General features: G+C 43.4%; 3 protein-coding genes and 1 long non-coding RNA gene across 7 annotated transcripts; 2 read left to right on the forward strand and 2 right to left on the reverse strand.

Annotated features, from left to right (window-relative positions):
- Positions 1-564: 564 nt before the first annotated feature.
- On the forward strand, positions 565-7610 carry sgk3 (serum/glucocorticoid regulated kinase family member 3). Of its 3 annotated transcripts, none has more exons than XM_057013776.1 (18): positions 565-789; positions 1348-1435; positions 3095-3277; positions 3357-3440; positions 3538-3610; positions 3694-3769; positions 4108-4183; positions 4397-4446; positions 4580-4637; positions 4837-4920; positions 4997-5128; positions 5246-5358; positions 5432-5468; positions 5837-5923; positions 6066-6161; positions 6245-6400; positions 6476-6565; positions 6804-7610. In XM_057013776.1, exons 3-18 carry the CDS (start codon positions 3200-3202, stop codon positions 6972-6974), a joined length of 1461 nt encoding a protein of 486 aa, XP_056869756.1. In that variant the 5' UTR covers positions 565-789; positions 1348-1435; positions 3095-3199; the 3' UTR covers positions 6975-7610. The 3 variants fall into 3 exon arrangements, with proteins under 3 accessions (XP_056869756.1, XP_056869757.1, XP_056869759.1); XM_057013777.1 differs by having other exon boundaries at positions 1353-1435; XM_057013779.1 differs by lacking the exons at positions 565-789; positions 1348-1435 and adding an exon at positions 1495-1866.
- A 78-nt stretch (positions 7611-7688) lies between these two features.
- On the forward strand, positions 7689-16466 carry mcmdc2 (minichromosome maintenance domain containing 2). 2 transcript variants are annotated; one of them, XM_057013773.1, is made up of 15 exons: positions 7691-7838; positions 7925-8055; positions 8161-8220; positions 8342-8537; positions 8662-8784; positions 8854-8955; positions 10251-10379; positions 10531-10768; positions 10850-11055; positions 11134-11291; positions 11404-11580; positions 11677-11816; positions 12079-12188; positions 12293-12487; positions 15897-16466. In XM_057013773.1, exons 1-14 carry the CDS (start codon positions 7742-7744, stop codon positions 12457-12459), a joined length of 2034 nt encoding a protein of 677 aa, XP_056869753.1. In that variant the 5' UTR covers positions 7691-7741; the 3' UTR covers positions 12460-12487; positions 15897-16466. The 2 variants fall into 2 exon arrangements, with proteins under 2 accessions (XP_056869754.1, XP_056869753.1); XM_057013774.1 differs by lacking the exon at positions 15897-16466 and having other exon boundaries at positions 7689-7838; positions 12079-12161; positions 12293-12431.
- On the reverse strand, positions 12620-14609 carry LOC130514284 (uncharacterized). Its single transcript, XR_008946967.1, has 5 exons — positions 14340-14609; positions 13593-13640; positions 13317-13378; positions 12994-13038; positions 12620-12814 (listed from the first exon to the last, which is right to left on the reverse strand). It is a non-coding gene; the product is annotated as an uncharacterized LOC130514284 (long non-coding RNA).
- Positions 15153-16229, reverse strand: LOC130514283 (transcription factor 24-like). Its single transcript, XM_057013785.1, has 2 exons — positions 15804-16229; positions 15153-15705 (listed from the first exon to the last, which is right to left on the reverse strand). Exons 1-2 carry the CDS (start codon positions 16227-16229, stop codon positions 15583-15585), a joined length of 549 nt encoding a protein of 182 aa, XP_056869765.1. The 3' UTR covers positions 15153-15582.
- Positions 16467-16887: the final 421 nt, after the last annotated feature.

Consider the following 16887-nt stretch of genomic DNA (forward strand, 5'->3'; position numbering starts at 1 on the left):
TTGATCCAGGACATCAAGACTTAAGAAATTTTTCTTTTCCACTCCCATTAGACTCCTAAACAGCGGAGAGGCATCGATAAGCATGGTTACCTCATACAACAACATTGACTATTCACACCGTGCACTGTGAAGTTGATGTTGTGCGTTCTCTGTATACTTACCTGCTTCTTACATGAGTAAATGTTCTAAATCTAATTTACCTAACTAGTTAACAATTTTTGTCTAATTTGATCTTTTGAGTCTGGCATCCGTTATGATTAAAATATAATAATTTCACCATTTTCTGGTTGCTCACACTCCCAGTTTGCTAATACAGCTGATGTTTCACTTTTCTGTATTAAGACTTTTTTCTGTATTAGGACTTTTTTAGCTACTTGTACTTTCATCTTGATCTCCAGTATTAATTTTACTGGGTAAATAAAGAATTTATTCCTACATGGAAACCTGCTCCTTACTGTGTAAATAGCAATTGAAATTGGATTAAACCATCTTGGGCTTCGTGTTAGTCTTATTTTGAAACGCCTCACCGGATATAGCCTGTGTGTGTATTGTCTACCTTGCTAGTTTTTGTGGTCTCGTGACAAAATTCATTGGATGTTTCCTGCTTCTTTTACTTGACAGACGCCGAATATCTTTCAGTTTTGGGACGTTTGTACGCTCTTGTCCAAATCAAGCCCGAACATATGCTGAGACTATCGGCATTGGAAATGCTTTAGAACGGCAATTTCCACCACCCCCTACTTTACCTACGAGAATACGTGGACCGCGTCTGAGTACTGAGACGTCAAGGTACGTGATGTTCGTGTAAACTTCACGGTCACCGAACTTTTCGGAGGTGTTCGCTAACTTAAAAACAGTCAAGATCTCGTTCGTGAACGTCACTTTTCGCCATTTAATCGTTTATTTGTGCCAATGCACACTACTAACGAGTCACGTTTATAAAGAAACCGAACATTAGGTTAACTAAGGATAAATAAAGGTGAAAGTAGTTTGGTATACAACCCTTGCTTTAGCGATTAAGCTAGCTTCATACTGGATGGGGTGCGCCTATTTGGCTCCCTCACACCTTTTCCCAGGTAACTTTGATTCTTCTATTATGTCTGTTCCTGTAACACACGTGTTTAGGGCCGAGATTCAAAGTTCGTCGGGTTTTGTCAACATTGAATGGAAGCGACGTTAACAGCAGCAGCAAATGTGGATCAAAACAAACGCCTACAAGAAAGTTGCGCGTCCTGTAAAGCTGCATGTGGAAATCCAGTTCTTTTAGGCATGTTTCAATCAGGAAATGTCCCCATCGGGCTGGGCCGAAGTGCTCCGTGTTCATTTAAACTTCTGTCCTGTTTTCAGTGCAGCAGCAGCAAGATTCGGATCTGTTGGGGGAAGTCCACAGGACGGTTTCCAGACGGCTGCGTCAGGAATTTGTCCAGATGCTGAGGTCAGTTGGGCTTAATGGAGGCAGACGTCACACGTTTTAACAAATGAAGGATAAACACATTTGTTGTTGGGATCAAATAAGCTCGTCCAGGTTAATTCCTTTATGCAGCCCTTTGTGCAAGGCAGGTCTGTTTTGATTCATTTCTGGCAATAATCTCCCTCCATATGCCGCGACACAATAATGTATGTTCCACATCCTCATAGGATATCCACCTACCAGGATGTGTGTCTGAGCAAAGCGGGAGGAGTGTTATTTTGGACAATGTCTTCTATTTCTGGCTGTTAGCAGAAGTTCTCTCGCGTTGTGACACGAACGCAGAGCCTCAGCCGCCGCGTCGGAATGTGGGAACGTTTGTTTTTGCTCATCGTCGCGATCTCTGTTGCCTTTGAGACCCGACAGGCTCGATCGCCGCGTGTGTGTGCGTGGGTGTGGTGAGTGGTTGCATTCCGTCGTGAGGAGTAGCAGAGTCAGCTGAAAATCTACGTTTTCCTGGAATTACACGGATTATGTGTCAATTCAGCTGAAATATTTCAGGAATGTCTAAAAGTGGGACCTACCTAAGAGAGCTAAAGCCTCATTGGAGAGTTGTGGTATTCTCATATGTGGTCCGAACTTCCGCCTTGCTGATATGGTCAGGGTGGCTAAAATGTCATTTGTCTTTAGACTTAGCGTAAAGGCCATTGTGATTTTCATGAATGAAGAAGAAGATGCAAATGGCGGCGAGGGCACGAGGTCCCTCTGATAGCGCACGTGCATTCTAAAGAGCCGCTCTTTTTGCTCTCCCTTTAACCCAACGTGAGCAGAATGAGACAGCCCTTCGGGGCGCAGACGGGATCAGGACACGGTTGGAGAAAGTTGACCCTCGGCGGGCTTCCCGCGTGTTGTGTGCAGACAACAATAGGAGCGACGGCACCAAAACAAAAAGCGATTGAACAAACTAGGTTGATGTCACTAATGCAAAACAATGGTCAAGTCAGGGCCGCGCACAAAGAGCTTTGTGGTGAAATAAATAGACGCTGCACGGTTCGGTGCAGGAAAAGAGATATGCATCGGTGGTAAATTTAGAGGCGTTTCAGATTTTTCAGCGCTTAAACTGGACGTGAAGATCAGTTTTGACCTCTATCACCTTGGATTTTTAATTCTCCTCTTTAAATCTTGAGGAAGAACCATGACAGGGGTCGCGCTTTCACCCTGTTGTGTAACTGCAGCTTCAGACACCCCTGGAAGGCTGTTTTAAAACAGCTCTAGTGGCTAAAACAAGGCAGAATGTCACAGAATCAACATGACAGAGTGTGTGTGAGTGTTTGGGATAAAGAGGCTGCTGAGGTATATAATCCCTCCCTTAAAGGAGTGAGAAAAGCACCTTCAAGCGTGTGAGATATCTCCGTAAAAATGTCAAAGGAGATGGCCGTGCTTGCAGACAGGAGCGAGTTCATCGGTTGCCCTGGGATACGGAGCTCCCTCTCCCCTGTGCTCACTCCGGTCTTCATCTTTAAAGGGCCCAGAAGCATGGAGACATCCCAGAGAAGCGGTTTAAACTTTAAAAACGAGCTGTTTGTTTGCAGGAAATATCTTCCTGGCACAGGCGGCGACCTCTGCGGCCTGAGAGCAGAACACCTGATCCACTTCCTGAAAAACCTTCTCTTTTCTCCCCTGCAGCTCTGGCCCAGGATGGGGAAGCACAAGTTGAATACTTGAAGTCCTCTCGTGACAAGAACGTGGCGCTTTATGACCTTGCACATTTGAACGCCCGCGGCCGCTACGATGGAGGAGCAGCCCAGTCTCCCTAACGTCAGCATTCCGTGCCACGACGAACAAAGGGACAAGAAAAAGCGTTACACGGTGCGTGCGAGGACTCTTTTGGGTTCAGCTCGACCCGCGGCGTTTGCCTCTCGTGGGTGAATCTCTGCGTCTCTTCCAGGTTTACAAAGTGTTAGTCAGCGTGGGGCAGCAGGAATGGTTTGTCTTCAGACGCTATGCAGAGTTTGATAAGCTGTATAACGCAGTGAGTAGCGGAGCAGCACTGTTTTCAAGCTTATCGCCTCTGTCATTTATTTGATCTTTGTGACGTTTCCCTCTCCTCTTTCAATGCCATTCAACAGTTACGGAAACAGTTCCCCTCTATGAACCTTAAAATCCCCGCAAAGAGGATATTTGGGGACAATTTTGAGCCAGGTGGGTGGCTTCAAATCCAAGCACCAGATGTTGACAATTGACCCGTGTTTGACTGTTTTAAACCACACACGTGTCCCGAACAGAGTTTATCAAGCAAAGGCGAGCTGGATTGCACGAATTCATCAAGAAAATCGTGTCGCACCCGCAACTATGCAACCAGTAAGTGTTGCCTCACTGTGATGACGAAGTTTTCTTTGAAATCTAATATCAGGCTTCTTCTCTCTGGTGTTGGGAATTCCATTTTTAACTTTTATCCTATGTGCTGCAGCTCCGACGTCAGAAGGTTTATATAGGCCGAGCGAGGAAAACAGGATGTTGGATTATCGATTAACAACAATCTGGTTAATTTTCAAACACGGAAAAGCAGATTTGTTGTTACAAAGGAAGATAGCTTAGGTTGTTCCCTTTTTAAGAAGATTAAACTATATGTAAGAAAACAAGGAAGTCTAGTTTTGCCATTTCTCACTTGCTGACGTCATTTTCTGCTCTTTAAACAGCCCGGATGTGAGGGCGTTTCTACAGATGGACAAAATCCGAAACTTCTCCGACGCTTCTGAGGACGAAGATGAAAAAGTGAGACGTTTTCCTAATTTACGTTGCGATTTGGTCGCGGTAGTTTATCCCCGCCCCGCTGCAGTTAATCCTTTAGTCTGTGCGTAAACTCTAAAGTCTGCCTGCAGTAAACGTCTCTTATCAACAGGTAATCTGTGACGATTGCGTTTCAGTTTGAGCCTCTTGTTAAATGTTAAAAAGCACTGAGATAATGTTTTCCTTCACCGCTGACAGAACAACTCTACCTCCGGAAACATTAACCTGGGACCGTCTGCAAACCCACAGTATGTTTACACAACCCAGATCCCAAATTCTCCTCATTCCGTCTCGACCTGCTGTCCTAGTAACACTTTTCTAACCGGCTAAATTGCACGGTACATTTTAACATCAGTAAATTTGCTTTCATTTTTGTTTCAGGGCAAAGCCGACAGACTTTGACTTTTTAAAAGTCATAGGGAAGGGGAGTTTTGGAAAGGTTTGTGAAAGAGACAAATTAATTTATGAATCTTATCAATGTTACATCGTGGAGTTCTGCAGGAGTTGCAGAACATTGTTCCTCCTCATAGTTATGTTCTGCATGTTTTGGTTTTTCCCGTATAAGAAGTGAGAGTTTGAGCTGAAATCGTCGCGGGTTTCACACAGAAGCGTCATGCTTTATCATTCTGGTGATGCAGGTTTTTCTCGCAAAACGGAAAACAGATGGAAAGAATTACGCAGTCAAGGTCTTACAGAAAAAAGTCATCCTCAACAGAAAAGAGGTAGCTTTACGTTCATTTGGGCTTTTTGGCTTATTGTGAATTGTAACTCTCCTAACAAATAACTCTTTCTCATCAGCAAAAACACATCATGGCGGAGCGCAACGTGCTACTGAAGAATGTGAAACACCCTTTCCTGGTGGGGCTTCATTACTCCTTCCAGACAACGGACAAGTTATACTTCGTGTTGGACTTCATCAATGGAGGAGAAGTGAGTCGTCTCTAGTCAGGCCCCCTAATGAGTCCCTCGGGATGCTGTAGGTGGTCAACGCCTGTCAGAAAATCATGTTTGAAATCAAACTAATGAAAGTTGTATTTTGTTTTCCAGCTTTTCTTCCATCTTCAAAAAGAGCGCACTTTTCCTGAGCCCAGAGCAAAGTTCTACATAGCTGAGATGGCGAGCGCGCTGGGATACCTGCACTCCCTTAACATCGTTTATAGGTGTGTTTTGAATTTGGCGGTCGTCATGGTTCCCTATGTGCGTAAACTCACGCTCTGTGTGTCTTTTATCCAGAGACTTGAAGCCGGAAAACATCCTTCTTGACCATGAAGTGAGTATTCGCGTCATGTAATCAGCTCTTTACTGTAATTGTGCTTAATGAATAGTTGAATAGTTAATGAATCACTTGCTGGTTTATTACATGAGATCATATACGTAAACAGCATGCGTACCGTTATTCTTCTCTAGCCGTTTCCTGCTCCAGCTCTACAGAATGTGTGTGATTGGATTAGGCCTAGCAAACGATTTTCCTGCCTGTCTGACCTTATTGAGAAAGCGACGGAACAGTGAATGGGCCTGAGCAGCAAACGCTGCAGCCAACATTCCTGCTCAACAATAGAATCCTCAGTCCCTGAAGATAATGAGCTGCCTGTGAGGCGCACGCATGTCTTAAAATGTCCCTGTGTGCTCTCTTTAAAGGGGCACATCGTTCTGACTGACTTTGGATTGTGCAAAGAAGGCATTTCCCAGTCAGACACTACGAGTACTTTCTGCGGGACACCTGAGGTATGACAGCGGAGATTTGGATTACGACTTGAGTTATTGTTGTTTTGTGCAGGATTTAATTAAAAAAGGAATCATTATTATTAACACCATTAAGTGTTGCCATCTAAGCCACTGAAATGATAAAGGAGTGCTGCTTCTTCAGTATTTAGCTCCTGAGGTGCTGAGGAAGCAGCCCTATGACAACACAGTCGACTGGTGGTGTCTGGGATCAGTGCTGTACGAAATGCTGTTTGGACTGGTGAGTTTTAACTTGACAGTCGCGTTTACGTTGTATTTTAGCAACAGTGCGTGCCTCCGCTCATCTTTTATTTCACATTTTAGCCACCGTTCTATAGCAGGGATACGCACGAAATGTACGACAACATTCTCCACAAGCCGCTGGGGATGCGCCCTGGAGCATCCAACACGGCCTGGTCCCTCCTGCAAGGTCTCCTGGAGAAGGACGGCACACACAGACTGGGCTCCATTAATGATTTTGTGAGTGGGAATATTAAGTCCTCTTCTCCCCATATTGAACGTCCAATTCATCATTTTGTTCGCCTGTATTATTAGGAGGAGATCAAAGCTCACAGCTTCTTCTACTCCATCAACTGGGATGATCTTGTACAGAAGAAGATTCCTCCCCCCTTCACCCCTAAAGTGGTAAATATTTCCTGTAATCAGAATACTCGGAAGACAAATATTAGCTCTAATTAGTGAGGGTACCTATGTTTCATTTTTTTAAATTGATTTGACATTTTTTTTCTTCCTTGTAAATTTAAAATTAAGTGTCATACCTCCAACTACCATTATATTTGTTGTACTCCTTTATATGCTCCAAATGTTTGATTTTTAGGCGGCGACTAATATTTTTGTTCACTCACTTTTTGTTGCTTTACAGAACTCTTTTTCTGATATCTCAAACTTCGACCCAGAGTTCACCGAGGAGATGGTTCCCAAGTCAGTCTGTTGGTCTCAAGAACACTCCATCGTCAACGCCAGTGTAATGGAAGCCGACGATGCCTTCGTGGGCTTTTCTTATGCGCCACCTTCTGAGGATTCTTTTTTATGAAACATTCCAAATGAGGTGTTTTTTTGCCTTAACCACAATGACCCACTTGGACAAAAGGGAAGAACTTATACTGTGGACCAACTTCTTCTGTGAAGCCAAATTGAACAGCTGAGAAGAAACTGCACTTAAAACAGATTCTGGCCGGAAAAAGATTGTGTGCCTTAAAAATCTATATTTTACCATTTTGTATTTATATAAATATATATGCACACATAATAAATGGTATTTTTAAATTCCCATTCCCAACCTTAAATATGTTACCTAAAGTAAATTTGACCATGTTTTCTGAAACACTTGAACACTTCACAGGACATAAAAAAGACCAATGTTCATGTCCATCTTATTGCTGTACACTGTCAACTGGAAATAGAGCTTAGTTAAGTGACTGCTGAATCAAGCATTTCGATTTATACTTCAGGTCACATTTAAAAATGTCATTTGTTTTTCCTTATATTGATGTGTATGGGGTGTGTGGCGCGCTTTTTTGGTTTTTACAAGATAGTGATTATTTTTGGTTTTTCATATTATTTGCCTTAACAAATGTGCGGAAGTTTATAAATCCACAATGCAGTTTTTTGTTCTCGTATTTAAAAAGGCCAATATTTCAACTTGGTAATAAACCCTTGTTTCCAAAAACTCTAGTGTGGCTTTGTGAGATTACTGTGCTACCATGGCAACGACGCGGTCATTTCCCATGATCCTCTGCTGGACGCTGATTGGTCAGCCCACGCGCTAATTTGACATATTTTTAAAGTTATAATGCGATAATGGGTGATATTTTATCGTTAAAAGAATCAATTCTGGTCTACTTAGATAGAAGTGGGGGCCTTCAGAAGCTCATGGAAGACTGCAAGCCCTTTAACGGTACATCTGCTCGTTAAATTCCCTGGTCGAAGGTAAAGAAACTTCATCCAATCTGCGCTAATGTAGCATCAATGCTAATGTTCCAGAGCCCCCACAGATGGAGGCCGTCTACAGGTTTTGCGTCAGTGTGAATCCCTCAGATGTGATCGAGCTGGATCCACTATTAGGTGACTGGATTCTGCACGATCCTTTAAGAGCATCCGCCTTGTTTCGGGATGTAAGTGACAGTTTGGAACCATACATTCTTACTATAGGTATGATTATGAACTTCAACTTCACCTTATAATCTATAATTGTGTCGTCCCCCCCCCCAATCATTTAGGTTTGTTTTGTGGCTATAAAGACACTTTCACTTGTTGAAAAGATACATACACAAAGCCAGGTAAGAATAAATGTCCTGTCTATGTTGTTCTTTAACTGCAACTGTAAAGGCCACTGGGTGTCATTTAAGCAGCAACAGTTTATACTGTTATATTATACGAACATATCTTGTTCCTCTTGAGGTGAATGTCATCCTGAGGCTCACTCATTTACCTCCATTCCCTGAGTACACGATGGACCTCTGGAGATTCCCTCATGGGTACGGTCCCGTGAGGCCTGTCTCCATGAAGGGTCTGGTGATTTCCATGACAAGAGTCACAAAATACACTCAGGGGGCCAGGTTCCTCTGTCAGAACGATGACTGCCCATGCTCAACAGGTAAAAACTTTGCCACCTCTTTACCCAATCTGCAAAAGTCACACCCACTTGGGTTGGCAAATGCGAGTTATTTTTATGCAGGTATTTACAGCGTGTGAACATTTTATGTTGGTGCTTTTTTTAGGGTTTCACCATATTCGAGTCCACACACCTGGAGCCACAGAGTCAGCGACTGTGGGAAACAACCTCAGCTGCACGATGTGCAGCTCCCCGCTGAAAGAGGATGTGAAGTTTAGAGTGCTGGGAGGTAAGCTGGGTATCTATATTTTAAGCGAACTGCAGTGAAATTTAATACAGAAAGAAATCTCTTCCACAGATAAACAACTTGTAGAGCTTGTCCATGTCAAAGCACTGGATGCACTAAAAGGCCAAAAGCAAAGCGCGCTCAGGTACCAGTCTGTTACCCTCTTTCTCAGAGGTAGGTCTACATCATATGGCTTTAATGTACAGAGTTTGACTTAGTTATCTAAGCTTACAATTTGACCTGTGTTGCATTAAAAATCTGTTTGAGAATGTGATTATTTGTGGCGACATGAAAACATGACCATTGTCTGTCTGAAAAAGGTGCGAGTAATGCAGAAAGAGATGAGCGGTGCGTGACTTGAATCTGTGGTTTGAATGGTGACGTTTCTGAATCTGAATCCTAACCATTTCTAAGTGTAACAGAGCCGTTGATCCCCATCTGGTGGCCGAGGCAGGAATACAGGTGGCTTTTCCAAACTTGGTGTATTATTAGACCTGTCGTCACACACGGAGCTTTCTCGAGTGCGCTGCGTCCCTGTCGAGAACTCAAGTGTCCAAATGCGTGACTTGTGTGAGAGGTCCTGTTCTGTGGCCATGAAGAACTTTGACCTTTTGCTTTAGGGTTTGCTAGTTATTCTCTGGAGATTGTCATTAAGGTCATTTAGGTTTTTATAGATATGGGATTTTTTTGTAAAATTCCCATATCCATAATTTTAACCACAGCATTGGATAATGTGGTTGTTCATAACATCACACCTACTTAGGTATGCCACTCATTTACTCAGGTTTTCTAAATGAGGCTCTGACTTTGTAACACAAACGTAGGAGGGGAGAGTTCAAATAAACAGAATGTGTGAGTGTGTTTTCTTGGACTTGCTACATTCTGAGTACCAAAATATGCATTCTACTAGCAAAGTGAGGACATTTTGGCTGGTCTTCACAACTTAACTAAAAGACTGAGGGTTTAGACATGGTTTGAGGGTTTTAGGTTAGGATCAGGGTTTGGGTTAGAGGGTTAGTTGGGATGGCAAGGTGCTGGGGAATGCAAACTCCATTGCACTTGCATCACAAAGGAACTACAAGGATGTGTGTGTTGCCAGCCTCCCCACACACTTTGCTTTGTGGGGAGGGGATTTAAGTGCTCACTCTAACAACATTGTCTAGCCAGGTCCCTCGAGATTTTAGCATATCTCAACACAAAGATTAGCATACTGTGTTGACCCAGTCCTGTAGAGGAATTCAATACACTGGGTTTCTGTTACAAAAAATATATGGTAATACAAGTGAGGAGCTTTCATTAGCTGGCCGTGTGGTTTTTTTGCACAGAGAAATCTTTGTTCTAAAGGCCTCGTTCTGTTTCTCTTGGCACTGAGGTGCACTGTAGACGGTGTGTTTGTTACTTTAGTAGTCATCACAAGCCCCGGAACAACCCCTTTAAGTGTCATTGCTTTGTTTCTTCTCTTCACTCAGACGAGCTGTGTAATTCAATGCGAATTGGTCATCTCTACAGAGTGCTGGGGTTTCCTGCGCATGTGCAACAGTTGCAATGCATTTCCTGGAGTGTAGAGGCAAATAATATCCAGCTGTGGGAGCCAGAGCGTAAGGCCCTTGTCATAGCCCTTTTCCAAAGGAAAAACACAATTAAATATTAACCCAGATTCACTTTTATTTCATCACTGTGATCATTTGTTTTAGATTTACATGCAATTTGGTTACGCTGTTAAACCATCTGCCATAAATGTACCTACAGACCCACAAAATGTCAGTCTGAGTTTCCAGAAGATGCTGAAAGCTACAGCTGGTTCTCCCTGGAGGTTCTCTGCTGTTGCAGCTCATTGCTTTGGCCTGGAAGTGGCTCCTCGGGGCCTCTACAACACCTTAAAGATGGCCTTGTTGCTCAGTTTGGTGCACTCTAATGCGGACGCAAATGATACCATTCAGAACTTGGATCTTCTTGTGACGACTTCTGATACTCTAATAGTAGAGAGGTAGTCTGTGCCAGCCTGTTTCACTCATGCATGCACTGCATGTGAAACATAAGTCCTTCCCATTATCCTTGATTTTGACAGGTTAATGACGTACAGCCTAAACATGGCTGTTCGTGGGGTCAGACATCAGGCCACAGGGGAGATGTTTGCCTCTCTGTCCCGGGACGAACACGGAGCCGGTACTGCCAACATCCACGCTGGCTCTGCCCTGCTCGCTACTGGTGGCATTTGCATGTTGGGAGACTTGGGCTTTTACAAAAAAGAAAGACTCGACACCATTCAGTCAGGTGGAGAAGCAAAGTCATTGAGACATTGATGAGATTATTGGGATTCCAAGTGGCTTCAATGTTTTGAATTCTCCTCAGTCCTGGAGAGCAGCACAGTCTCTGTGTTCATCCCAGGAAAAAAGTATGGGGAAGATGCTGACCAGCAGGTTTCCTTCCCCGTCCAGTGCAGCTTCTGGGCACTCACAGATGCTTCACGCCAGTCGGGGAAGGCTGAAAATGTTTTAATCGGAACAGCAGTAAGTTTTTTATTTTGTAGTATCTGATAAAGTTCCCTTGTGATCCTCAAATAGAACCAACAGGAGCTCAACTATAGCTTGCTTTTGGTCATCTTTTTCTTATTTGAACCAGGACTTGGGTGCCATACCAACCCAGCTGGCAGATGCCTTTGGCCTCGTCATTGAAAGCAGAGACACGAAGGGAGACCATTCTCTTTTTACACAGACCATCCACACTCTCCAGCAGGCAGTGCAGCCTGGAAACCATCTTTACTCCCACTGGCAGTTTTCTGCTCAAGACTACAAAGAAGTAAACAAATGATCGGCCATTGACATTCCGAACATGTTAAAATTCACCCTAAAGAATATTTGGTTTTGTATTTCTGAAATCTTTTCTGATTTTCAGCTAGTTGCTCATGCTCGGAGTTTGGAGGTGGAGCTCAGCCCTGAAGCAGAGAAAATTATCCATGGTTACTACATGGCAAGCCGGAGAGTGCGAACACAAACTCACGGATTCAAGATGTCTGTGGGCTCAGTCAAACTTCTGTAAGATTACAGTGCCAGAATAATGAAAAACACATTTGTACTTCACGTTTTGCTTCTCAACCAAGTACTGAAACGTGTAATGCAATTTTCGCCCACTAGGTGGGGTCCTCTCAAACACTAAAATTTTACATCTATATTTTCACTTAATATAGAACTAAATGTTTTCAGCCTGAGGGAAAATGACAAATCCACATTGTACCATTTGCATAGCTTGTATAAGCTTTATTCCAGTCATGCAACTTGAGTGACTTTTCTGTTAAAGGATATCTTTGGCCGAGGCCCATTGCAAGTTGAGTTTGAGAACACGAGTGCTGCAAGAGGATGCAGTGATTGCTGTGCTCCTCTGTGAGAACTCTGTTACTCTTAAGCATGGTAGCTATTTAGCTCATTTATAAACTAAATATAATACAGCAATTATGGGAAGTTATTTAATGTGCACTGGTGTAATTTAAAGAGATTCCTTTTGCCATCTACAGGAGCATCTGCGCTCGTTATTCCACCAGACCCAGTGTTTCCCTTTGACCTGGGAGGTGCTGACAGTCTGCAGAAGAGAGACGCAGCCCTGGATGAGCTTCATCAGAATATTCTACGCTTCATCTATGCCTACGCACCAGGAGCAGAGATGTTTATCACGGAGGAGTAAGACCATCCTAAAAAAGGTTCAGAAACAGGTAGGCAGCCTCAAAATACTCACACGGAACAATGAAGGCCAGTTTTTGTTCTTACCAATACAATTGTGACACCCCTATAATTCATGTGAGGTATGTGCAATAGTACTTTAAAAAGAAACATGACAAAAGCAGTAAAGATTTAAATCTTTTATTAGTATTACAGGCAAACAATTACTGGAGAGCAACATTCTCCCACTGGCTCCAACACTTTAAAAAAAAAAAACATTTGGTAAAAACCAACATCTACTCTTAATAGTTGCAGACAGCAGGTCGACGCACGGACGTTTTAAATCAAGCTCCCTTAGTCCAGTCAATGTGCACGGCCACCTACAAATTACAAAACACAGTCAGACCAATTTGAGGAAATGAATTATTACATTACAAACGACATCTTTAGGTTCAGTTTGTCACATTTTCAGCAGTCCATTATGGTCTGATGGGTAAACGGCGAAAAGGTGAACTCATCATGACAGCAAATCACCACCTAAAAGACAGTTGGGACCTACCTCAGGAGGGCTGAAGGGAGATCATCTTCTGCCTAGACTGCTCGCCTATAAGAGAATGTTGAGCTTTAAACGTCTTACAGTTCAGTTAGGTGGCCACGTCTACACTTGACAATTATAGATGACGCGTGACAGTCAACTTGCAGCTGGTAACTCAGATTAGTCCTTTTCACCAAATTTTTTTCTGATGGGTAAACGGCGAAAAAGGTATTCATCACCATGACAGCTGCAGGGTTTCTGACATTTGGGTCATTTAAAATTAGCTCATTTACAGTGCGACACGTTTAAACTTAACGGTTGCTTGAATTTCGCATGACATCACTCACCTGTGCAGAAAACTGCATCACTGAGCTTCTCTTGGCCACCGACTCCCCAACATCTGAAGCAGCTGGGGGGGGATGATCAACTTGTTTAGAATGTTAAAGTTTCACTTCTATATAACCAGGCTGACTGGCGGTACTGCACTGCTGATTCAGATAGTCACTTTTCAACATCTTATTCTGATGGGTAAACGGCGAAAATGTGATATCATCACGATTCCAGCAGCAAAATCTACAAATACTCTAAAATTAATATGTAGATTTCTTAAAAAGTACTCTTACCTCCTCAGGTGCACCAATCATCCATATTTTCCATTTTCATGTCACCATCTATTGGAAAAAAATGTTCAGGCCATGAGAAATGATTGATGCTCATCAGTTTAAATACCAATGACTTTACCAAACCGCAAATTACTCCTCAGGAGCAGCATATTGATTTGGAAGCACGCAGGAATAAGATGTACTTGAGTAAGAGTCGATATAGCGAGGAGAGATGACTGATCACCAGAAGGTCAGAGGGTACAGGTCAACACAGCTTGGCAGCCTGGCTAACATCTCAGGCTTCGGGACGGGTTCAACAGCAGGTTCTGACCTCTGCCATGACCTTACATCCTCAGAGGAAACAGAGGTGACTTTCCTCACTAAAATAATGGGGAGGGCAATTCCCCCACCAGCTACTCTTCTGCTGACCCCTGGACACGACCCAGTATGGTTAAAGCTACAAGATGCTGAATGACACATGGGCTGCCTTGATTCCCCTTTTGTGTGTCTAAAAGGATGATTTATTACATTTCCGCGATTGGGGATCAAGAAGCTAATAGAGTATCTGAAAATAGACCTTTAGACGGCAGCCAGTGGTTTGCAGGCACGGGTGAACCGATATGATTAAGATTATAGTTCGTCAATAACTGCCAACGTGCACGATTCGTTGGGCGTGTGCGTTAAAACTACCATTCACATGCAAAATCAAACCTGCTTTCAAAAGAAATAATCTGTACTCTGAAATATATGAAAACAATAAGTAACCACCTTTCTGAAGTCTTGCTGCTCCCCCACGTGCTGGACACGCGAGCTAGCTGGTAGCTACCGAACGATGCTAATCCTCGAGAGCAAGAAAGTCACGCGGGCGCGCAGCCACGTCACTCATGTGGCCGGTCTACAAGCATGTTTAACCGTCTGTCGTGACTAACAGTTACCATGGAGACTAACGTTAAAACCAGGGACGTTTTCATATTCGGACGCGGAGAAGCGAAGAGCTGCTGTCGGCTCGTGGTCGAGTCTGCAGACAAGAGGGCGCATTTCCGGATCCGGCCGCTTTTCAGCGCTCTGCGGGTCACGAGGGCACCGACGACGGGGGTCTGTAGCGCGAGCCTCAGATCAAGTAGCAAACCTTTATATTTATATCCCTAAAATAAAAGACCAACTGCAACGCAGTCCACTTTTATATAGTTACTTTACATTTTCACCTTTTTGAATATCTTCATACATATAACGTGTCTATTTTAGAGAGAACTGAATATTTGAAGAGTGATTGATAATTTCTTATATTCATATATTTTGATAGGCCTGTTTTTAGTCTCTAGTAAGTTAGAAAATACAAACGACCTCTGAAATGCTCAAGTTGTTATTGTTATCCACCTAAGCAAATGCATATTTTCCACGTAGGGGCAGACATTTTTGCAACATTTAAATTATTTCATCCAGTAACTCAGGTTCAAGGCCACAAGAATAAAATGACAAAAATACATAGCAGGGGGAGGAAAATTGAGCTTTTTAGTCATATGAATAATTGCTTTTTCTTTTAAGTAGGCGTAATATTTTTAAATCAAGGTCATGAGATCCTTTAAGGAAGTCCATTTTATTCACAAACACATTTACAACCATGCACGTAAAAATAATAAACAGGAGATAAAGAGACTCCATTGTGACTCTCTGACAGACCACTTCACATGACAGATGTTAAGTTATTCACACATGCATTTAGTGCAAATGTCTCAACTGAAAGTGCACACCTCAAGCATGACGGGTTCATTAGGGTCATGGAATTTCTACAAATAAACCAGGGACATGTATGGAGCTGCACCACAGGACCAGCAAAATGAATATTTTCTCAAACATTAAAATTAACATAATATATTAATTAACAATATTTCCCTGTTGATAAGGCTTCAGTAAAACCAGAAGTTGGTATATATTTTTCTACATTCATAAGCATGCTGCTGCCTTAAACGGCACGGACCCATGCAAACTTTATTTGGATTTTAAGCCTGTATTACTGTGAGGAGGAGGAGGAGGATGACGACGAAGGGCCTTGGTTCTCTGGCTCTGAAGAATGTGTGGAGTTGAGAAACTGTCCGCTTGCCCCGACGTAGAGCCTGGACCGCATGGGCCATTTCTGGAAAGACATTAACAGATGCAAGGTTTAAGATGGATGACATACAAGACATTAAATCACGTGTTAATATCGTAGTTGTTACTATGAATACTGCCCACCTTTACTGGATGCAGGTAACCGTCGCCCTTCAGCGAGTGTAACGCCTCTGCTTGCTTGGTGCTCTCTCCCTCCTCTGCTCCTTCTTCTTGAAGAGTTCGGGTTAAATGAGCAATATAGGTGGTGGCCAGGATCAGCACATCAAGTTTGGACAGTTTGGTGTCCGGGGGGACGGACGGCAGCGTCCTTTGGAGTTCCAGGAAGGCGGTTCTCAGGGTTTGGACCCGGCTCCTCTCCCGCGCCGCGTTCGCCGCTGCCGGGCGTCCTCTACCGCCGAGCCCGCCGCCCTGCAGCACCCGGGCCCGCTGGAGCTCCCGGCGACGAGCGTCCGGACTGGGACTAGAACTGGGACTGGATGAAGGGCTGTCATCACACACAGCTCCGGAGAAATTACCGCCGTCCATTCGGAGGGTTTGCCTTCCAACCATCGGCGTGTAGCCTGTTTATAATCCTGGAGACAAAATCCAGCCATTATAATATGTTAAACCGGGCAATTTTATTAAAGTTAAATTATATTTGTTAAGATAATTTAATATGAACTATTTATATGCTTCTGTTAAAAATATTTTTCTAAATTATCGTTGTATTTATTTCAAAATGTTGTTTATTGTCTAATTTAACATAGCTGTCAAACTGCTGAAAATTAAAGGATGTATAAATCTGCATTTTATTGTCACCACAAAATACAAAACTGACACTTGTCAAGGATGTAAACGCACACATCAATCTGACGCAGCGCACGTCTCTGCGGCGGCGGCGCAAAAAGGGAAGTTTACCTCTGTTCTCTCCCAAAGTCGCTGCCTTGAAACCCGACATGAATGTAATCCAAAGGGGGCTTCTAATGGATGAGGAATTAGCTTTTAATTGAAGCGGAGCCGCCGTCCGCGTCCACCAAGGGTCTGTGCGCTCTTCCAACGCTTCACCTGTTTGCGTAAAAGGTCTCGGGAGTCCTTCATTTACTGGATACGCGAAGAATTCCACTCCACCCCGATTATTCACGCTAAAGAAACATTCCCTCGCACTCCCGAAGACTGCTCTTTCACTCTCCTAACTTATTTCTGCGGGCAGAGGCTGGACTTCAGCTCT

This window comes from Takifugu flavidus, chromosome 17 (assembly GCF_003711565.1).
Source record: "Takifugu flavidus isolate HTHZ2018 chromosome 17, ASM371156v2, whole genome shotgun sequence".
Classification (NCBI taxonomy): domain Eukaryota; kingdom Metazoa; phylum Chordata; class Actinopteri; order Tetraodontiformes; family Tetraodontidae; genus Takifugu; species Takifugu flavidus.

Excerpts from the sequence above, each read along its gene's own strand:
- LOC130514283 (XM_057013785.1), bottom strand. The coding sequence starts at position 16,229 with ATGGTTGGAAGGCAAACCCTCCGAATGGACGGCGGTAATTTCTCCGGA. Across the intron at positions 15,706-15,803 it reads GTTACCTGCATCCAGTAAAG|AAATGGCCCATGCGGTCCAG; the intron begins GTGGGCAGTATT and ends ATGTCTTTCCAG.
- sgk3 (XM_057013776.1), top strand. The coding sequence starts at position 3,200 with ATGGAGGAGCAGCCCAGTCTCCCTAACGTCAGCATTCCGTGCCACGAC. Across the intron at positions 3,278-3,356 it reads ACAAGAAAAAGCGTTACACG|GTTTACAAAGTGTTAGTCAG; the intron begins GTGCGTGCGAGG and ends CGTCTCTTCCAG. Across the intron at positions 3,441-3,537 it reads TTGATAAGCTGTATAACGCA|TTACGGAAACAGTTCCCCTC; the intron begins GTGAGTAGCGGA and ends GCCATTCAACAG.
- mcmdc2 (XM_057013773.1), top strand. The coding sequence starts at position 7,742 with ATGGGTGATATTTTATCGTTAAAAGAATCAATTCTGGTCTACTTAGAT. Across the intron at positions 8,956-10,250 it reads TGTTACCCTCTTTCTCAGAG|ACGAGCTGTGTAATTCAATG; the intron begins GTAGGTCTACAT and ends CTCTTCACTCAG. Across the intron at positions 11,817-12,078 it reads GTGGGCTCAGTCAAACTTCT|GATATCTTTGGCCGAGGCCC; the intron begins GTAAGATTACAG and ends TTTCTGTTAAAG.